This window comes from Pyxicephalus adspersus, chromosome 9 (genome assembly GCF_032062135.1).
Source record: "Pyxicephalus adspersus chromosome 9, UCB_Pads_2.0, whole genome shotgun sequence".
Classification (NCBI taxonomy): Eukaryota; Metazoa; Chordata; class Amphibia; order Anura; family Pyxicephalidae; genus Pyxicephalus; species Pyxicephalus adspersus.
The window spans coordinates 51,654,705-51,662,454 of NC_092866.1; the positions used below are offsets into that span (position 1 = coordinate 51,654,705).

The 7,750-nt window shown below is 37.4% G+C and overlaps 1 protein-coding gene across 1 annotated transcript in view; it reads left to right on the top strand.

Moving 5' to 3' along the window:
• Positions 1–7,750, top strand: part of PPFIBP2 (PPFIA binding protein 2) — a 96,325-nt gene that overhangs the window by 69,588 nt on the left and 18,987 nt on the right. The window contains exons 10-13 of the mRNA XM_072421540.1: positions 1,556–1,626; positions 2,949–3,010; positions 5,489–5,564; positions 7,651–7,742. Coding sequence (XP_072277641.1) covers positions 1,556–1,626; positions 2,949–3,010; positions 5,489–5,564; positions 7,651–7,742 — 301 coding nt within the window. The remainder of the gene's footprint in view (positions 1–1,555; positions 1,627–2,948; positions 3,011–5,488; positions 5,565–7,650; positions 7,743–7,750) is intronic.

Below are 7,750 nucleotides of genomic sequence, written 5' to 3' on the forward strand. Positions count from 1 at the left end.
GGGTTTAGGAAAGGGCTACCTATGTTAGATTTTTATGTCCTCATTGGGAGATTTTTACCATACTGTCTGTCCCAGAGTAATCACAGGAAGTGACCGGGATTGTACTCGGATATCCTTTTTTGTAACTAGAATAGTTGTCTCCTAAATGCAGCCACTTCCACTGAGAACAGTTAAACCGTATGTAAGCCCAAAAACAAAATTAAATGATTTAGCTTACAAGTCATTAGATGTGGTGGCTGCATTTTATTTCACTTTTCAGGTTAAGAACATTGTCTGCAAAAACAGAAAATATTTGTTGACTTTGCCAATAATGCAATATCCTTGTCGCTTCCTGTGAGAATAAAAAAAGCAGAAATTACCTGTATATTATTGTATTAATTACTGACTCCATGAATCCAACATGTAATGGAGAATAATAAAAGCAGATGTGTTTGAAGTCCAGCCTGTGACAACCTCAGCTGCCCCAATAGTACAATGGGAAAAACCGTGTAGAAATAGAAATGAAGCATGTTTGTATGATCAATAGGTTAAAACGGCCTCAAAAAAGAAAACCAATGCTGTCTAGGGACCAGTAAGTTCCAAGGTAATGACCACTTTATTGGCATGATATTGGGCATAAGCTGTATTTGCATACAGAAATAGTCTCCACTAAGAATCCTAGTTAGTTTAGTGATACCATGTGTTCCGTCCAGAGATTTGTAGGTAGGGAAAGTCCCTTAAAATGGACCTTGCATAATAATACAAAGTCTGCTTCTTTTATAGCTTAAGAATAAGTTAGTTAAACAATAAAAAAATGTTGGCGCTATATAAATCCTGTTTATTAATAATAATAATAATAATAATAATAAAAAAGAACATGTATGCTCCTTACACCACAGCTTCTTTAGGTGAGAATGATGACAAATCCTTCTCCTGGACCCTACAAATTTTGAGATTCACAAATCTCACCGGAAGCTACTGCTTCCCAGTGGTAGAGTAACTTCTCTGTTTGAAGGACCTTCATCTTTACCAAGAGCCAAAGGAAAACTCATAATGGTGTCACCCCCATCTATACCAATTGACTTTTCTACATGAAGCAGTCAGATTTTTAGGGGGTAAGGGGGGATTTAGTAGAAAATGAGTTCTGAAAGCTGTGCAGAGGACAAAGCACTAGTCACCAGTATTACCTGTGATCTTCCTGCAGCTGATATTTCACCCATAACTGACATCTTGATAAAGGCCAGGTTGTGCCTCAAACAGTGACCAGCACCGTTGGGACATCTCCAAATCATCTGACGCTAGCTGTTAGGCACAGTGCCTTGAATGTAGGTATACAGGCATAAAGCCATAGGGTACAGGACTACCTAGGCAACCTTACATACCTAAAATGCACAGGTAACAATTATCAAGGTATTGCTTAGGCAAAATGAAAAATATTGGATGTCCTTCTAATACTTCAACTCTTCATTCTTTAAGTTCAAATCCACTTTAATGCTTCATCAGCTTTCTAAAATGTGTTCTCAACAAGACCGTATATAATAAAAGTTAGTAATGCCCTTTACATAAAAATATAACTTTGGATCATTTTGCTCTTTTTACCTTCCCGTCACCTAGAAGAAGTATTTAGGAGGAGAATAAAAGAGAAACGTAAGCCATTATCGTTTTTCATTCTTGTCCAGCACTGTTGTTTGTAATGCTACATTGTTGCAACAGCCTTTGTTCCATGTCACTGATTTTCAAATTACTAGCAGCAAGCAGACAGCTAACATCGTCTCAGTGCTTCTGTCTGTTACCCTGGCTTGCCCTGAATCTGTTAAATCACCTAATTAATTGTTGGTTGAATTAATGTCATGGTTTTCAGACATTGGAGTGGGCAGACTGTCTGGTTGTTGTATATGTTGCCTGCTGTTTGGGTGGTGACTGTCATTTGTGGTTTACTAATTACATTTTTAAATTTGCAGGGGTTTGTAATAATGTGATGTGCAGTTGTCCATACCAACCTTCCTCAGCTGTGCTAGTCAGATTTGTATATGTTGGCCTGATTATTGTGGGCAGTTGCAAGATAATGCCAAATGCACTGTGTGGCCATTAAATTGATGGTGTTTGTATTTACAGGTTGTGATTGGTAGTTATCAGTGATCACATTTTACTCACATTTCCATTTCACTCCTTATAAAAAAGACCATTCGACTCACTGCATGTAGCATTACATGTTTGTACAAATAATGTACATGTATTATAAATTCTTCATGAACTATTTCAGATATAAAAAAAATTGGTATTTTCAATCAGTACACTTCATACAATTTATAAAACAGGAAGTCCAACATTTTTTTTGGGAAGCTTCCTGGTCCATGTGTTTCAATCGCAGTAATTGGGAATATTTTAATAGAATGTCAGATTCCCCAAAACTCTTATGTGTTGCATTGTTAAATAGCTTATTTGTTGATTTAGGTGTATGGCCACCTTTAAAACATTGGGTAAGTGGTGGGAAAGACGTTACATTTTACTTTACTAAAATGTAGATAGATTTTTTTGTTTTCTGTATATATAGCAATCTACTTCAACATTTAGCCTCACCCCATATGCCCTGGAAAACAAAATGAATGAATGTTAGGAAATCCATTGCCCACTTTTTAGAATGGTGCTCCAGGTAGGCAAAGCTGGCAACTGGAACTTAGGTGCAACCATGGGTGATTCCATTCATCAGCTGCTACTCTGAAAAGATGGAATAGTGATTCTATGTATTCATTTTAATACAGAAAAACCATTGTACTTCACAATTATTTCAGCATTTGATTGCTAAGATCATTTTAATTTGATGGAAATTCACTGCTTCATTGTCTTAACCCCACATGTGGTTGATAAATAAAATCAGTGCTTGCAGCACAGCTAATCACCAGTCACTGTAAACTTTTTCCATTGCTGCAATTCAGTACAATATACTAAGTAATATAATTTACCAACAGATCAAGAGGTCCAGCGTTTAAAGTTGGGAATGGAGACCCTGCTAGCAGCAAATGAAGAGAAGGTGAGGTCAATCAAAGTTTAACCTTAAATTAACTTTTTATCTATACTTTTATAGTTAAGGTAAAACGTCTGTCTGGTTTTTGATTCTGTCTCTCCACTGGGGAGATTTCTCCTTATTTTCTGTATAGATGATAGGTATCAGACAAAACATGAACAGAAAGCAATGTGATTACCAGGCTGCCAGGTTCATTCTAATTGGTATAGCCCAAGAAAAGCGAACTAGACATTTTAAGTATACATTTTTACGTTTTGTATACATTTTTACGTTTGGAATTGTTACGTTTGGAACTAAACTAGGCTGGCTTGCCTGTAGCACCTATTCAAGCAGGCTTAGGACCTGAGGTCTTACAAGTGCTCACCACCTACTTCCTATAAACCACATGCCTCAACACCTCATGTAGAGTTTTCTACTGTAACGCCAGGATGATGGGAAATGCAGTCAGGCATCCAATGTGTCACATGGTCACAAATGATTGACCTGTCCACCAGCTGCGTTAGAAGATAACAACTGAGCTGTAGTGAAGTATGCAAGAACACTGGCCCATTAAATGGGTATTCTGGCTGCCACTTTTCTTCTGTGCACTGTTTGTGTTTACCATCCTGATTGGCATCAAAATAGCCTTAATTTTATGTTGAGATGGGTTGTAACTGGAATAGTAGCTCAAATCACATCATGGGCAAGAGGGAATGAGCTGAAGTTGTGGCAGACAAGAGAGCCAAGGATTGTGCTTTTAGTGCTAGGCACTAAAGGGAAATGTGTAGGAGACAATAAGACTACAAGCACCTGGTGGAGACTGCCAAGAGAAAGCTTGGGTGGTGGAAAAAGCCTGGGCTCTTCTTTGTTTTTTGTTTTTTTGTTTTTTTTTTTTGTTTTGTGCTGCAACCAGAGACCAATTTTCACATATAATATAAATGCATTGACAGAAAATGCTAACCTATTGCCATATGTTTATTACCATAATTGTCTGTGTTGCATCAGTGTCAGCCACCTTTTGCCAGTGGGTTACCAACATATTGCCACAGTTGCCAGTTTGTTGCCCAGATATAGTTTTGTTGCCTGTGTATTGCCACTGTTGCCCAAATATTTCCACACTTTAGGCTGCACACTAGAAATCATTTGTGAAAATTGAGTTCAATCAGATATATAATTTTATAGAGTGGTACTTTATATAATACATGAACTGCTTTAGGTAAGCTCATTGCATTTCTTTCAACCCAGCTATATCAACAGCTTCCCTTTTAATTGTAATAGAGACCATTCCCCTGGCAGTCATGGTGTAAGGAAGGACGTGGCGTCCTCTTTGGCAAAAATTGTCCCATGGAAACTTTTAGGCAATAAGCATCTTTAAACTTTTCTAAATCCAGGACTAAATGTTTTCTATGGTTCATTTTACAGCATGTTCTGTCTACAGTCATTGCTGAAAAGTCATTGCATCACATCTGCCTATAAAAAGTCTCCAATAATGACCTAATAGGTTTAAAACCCACATGCTTTTATGTTTTCTGCTCAATAGAAATTACATTTGGAATTGAGATAATACTTTTTTTTTTTTCTAGCAAATATTGTGTTAATTATTGTATAGAATTAGAAAGAAAACAGGATTGTACTGTAATATGAATGGTCTTTTATTATACAAAGCTATGAATGCAAAATCTGCATTCTGTCTTATTCCCCTACTTCTGCATACAGTACATTTGTCTTCATGAAACTGAAGATGTTGCCCCAAAGTGAACCTGTGATTTGCACATGAAATTAGGAGGTTCGGTTTAACTACTGCCCTTCCTTTCTTCCCCTACTTGCCTGCCATTTGCTTTTCAGTCAATATGGAGACATTTTTCTTCTTTCACCAGACAGGTCTGAAGCTTAGTGATTGGCTATTATTGCAACCTTTGTCTGCCTTTACAAAATATGCCAAGAAAAGTCCTTGCAAAATATTTTTTAGCCTAGAAAATGTTTTAGACTTTAACGTAGCAGCTTAGGCTGCCCTATGTCTATAATTTGCATTGATAAAGATTGCAATGGGCACAGAGAAGCCTCCTAAGTTGTACTGCTATGGCCCCATCAAACCGCTGTTTTGTGCATCTTCCCTTGTGAAATGATGAGTAGGTGCAAGGCTTTGATAAATTGCACTACCCCACTGCTGGAGAATTAAAGCTGTAGCTGGGTCCACTGGACATCCATCGGGTACTAGCCTCCTGCCTGGGTTGCCTTAAGAATAATTTGGTTCCTAGAGAGACACTGGCCATAGACTGTCTACACATATAAAAGGAAATATTTTACAGATGGGCCATGCTTTATTATACTTGTTCTTCTCAGGGACTGAAGGGTCTTTGTAAACTTTGTATTGCTTTACTAGCCAGTCAGATTTCAGCTATTGTTTTCCTATCACAGTTTCAAAAAGTGAATCTAATATTTGGATTCTTCGAGTTTGGAATATTCGTCATTAATGCATGATTTGGTTCTTTGATTTTTCTCCAGGACATGCGAATAGAAGAGCTTACATTGCTGCTAAACCAGTACAGACGGGTGAAAAACTTTGTGATGGCGACACATGGTAAGGGATGTCAGTTCAGGCTACTCAAATTGTAATCTAATAGAGAGCAGATGCAGAAAGCAAGCATATGTAGCCAGTAAAGTGTTACATGTATGCCAGAGAGGTGTCGGATAAAATTATTTCACCTATTTAATCTATTTACATAATCAAAATTATAAACCTATATATTTTTCTAGTAGAACTTCAGACACACCACTTACCTAAGGAAGAAATTGTATTTCTCTCCATCTCCTTCACATGCAGTGCAGGAGAACTAATATTTTTCTGAGTTCTGACCCTCCCCAAGTCTGTGACTGTACCATGAAAAAAGCAGCAGACTGATAAACTGATGTCCCTATCACGCTGTTCTCTTATCTTGTTAGTATGCTCCTTGTTAGCAGATCGGCATTGGTGCGCATCTAGCTCCCTGTGCTTCCTTTACAGCCTCTGCTCTGCTGCACAGTGAGCTTCCAGACGATAATCATATTCAAGTTCTTAAAATTTCTGCAATCCTGCAATCATTTCACAGTCCAGGGTTTAGGGTCCCTTTTGTATTGTATAATGTACCTGCCCCAGCAGTGGCACTTGGTGGCCCATTGATAAAGCAGCTTCCAAAATGCAGCATTACAGTTGCCTTGGAAATTTATAAACCTCAGCTGCATTTACACTCTCATGGAATGAATAGGTATAAAAGAAAGGTTTTCCTATGTTTAGCATCAGTTTAAATTTACACCAGAATCCTATTTTAACTTTTCGAGGCAGTCAAAATGTGCAAAATGCACTTCTTACTATTGAACCTGGATGGATCACAACTTGGTTAACTTGGTATTTTGTTCCTTGGATTTGCAGTAAACAGTTAGCCAAGTGTCAGAACACTTTCCATACTGAATTCCAGCAACACAAATATCATGTGAGTGTTTTCACAACTCTGCGACTATGAACTCCAAGACTTGTTTTTTTTTTTTTTGCCATCCAAACCTAATAATGTGAATGAGAATTCTATACCAGACAATGTATATTGTAAAATTTATCTGGTGAGCCTGCTTATAATTATAGGCAAGCTTCATGCTTTTATTTAGGAATTATTTTTTGTGCTGTAGTTGAAATGTATCGCTATGTTGTGATTGTTTTGCTGTACCACTCTTATGCAACCTAGGGAACTGTTTTAAAGGGGTTTTCCAGGCTGTGGAACTTCATCTTTGTTTATCTTCATTTTCTGCAATATGCCATTTACTTGAGTTGTACCTGTTGCCTATATAGTAGTGGTATTGTGGACATTTCATTTCAATTTGTGGGTGTTTATTTAATTTGGTTACAGCGAAACACAGGAGCTTTTTGTCTGTACCTGTTGCATGGGATAAATATGTAGCTTTGAGGCTGATTTCTTTTTATGGCAGAAGGCAGTTTCTTACATACCCATTCCAAAAACTATTGTTTGAAAAACATTGCCATATATACAGTAATATAGTATATAAATTGGGAAGCAAACGCACAAAAAAAAAAACTATTACTCATGATAAGACATGTCAACAGCAACAGAGTAAAAAACAGTTCTGTATATACAAGGACAAGTCACAAAGTTATCGGATCTTTAAATCATGCTGATGCTTTTGGCTTCCAAGCTTCTCTAGTCGTTGACCTTCTTCAGTTATAGAGATGAGAATGATTGACACTTTTCTCACTCATCTACAGTATGTTTGTTCCAGGTCTGTGACTTGAAAGTACTTCTATCCGGCACATCTAGGCAACTGGCATTTTCTTTAGGAAGCCAGCATGGCAGCCCCCATACTTTCTTTGTGCCGGAGTCACTTTAAGGGTTTAGGAATTATCTCCCTATCACATAGACAAATAATAAAGGGACGATTTTTTTAATTTGTACAGGACATAAAAAACTCAGACTATTAGAGACCAAAAAAGACTAAATAAACATCACTCCCAAATTACAACCTGTACTATAAAAATATGCAAGAATTTCCCATTATTCCTGCTATGTCCTTTAGAATGCAAAACAGAAACCACATTAATCCAGCAAGAATGTCAGCACACGCTTCTGATCAAAGTTGTATAGTTTTGTTTCAAGTCTAATTTAGTTAGTGATGTATTCCAGGCTCTTCGGAGAGAATTCTTTCTGCTAGCAGCGAGGATGAGGTTGAATCGACAATAAAGAAATTGATGCCAAAGAACAATCAGACGACAGAGGTCCTAAA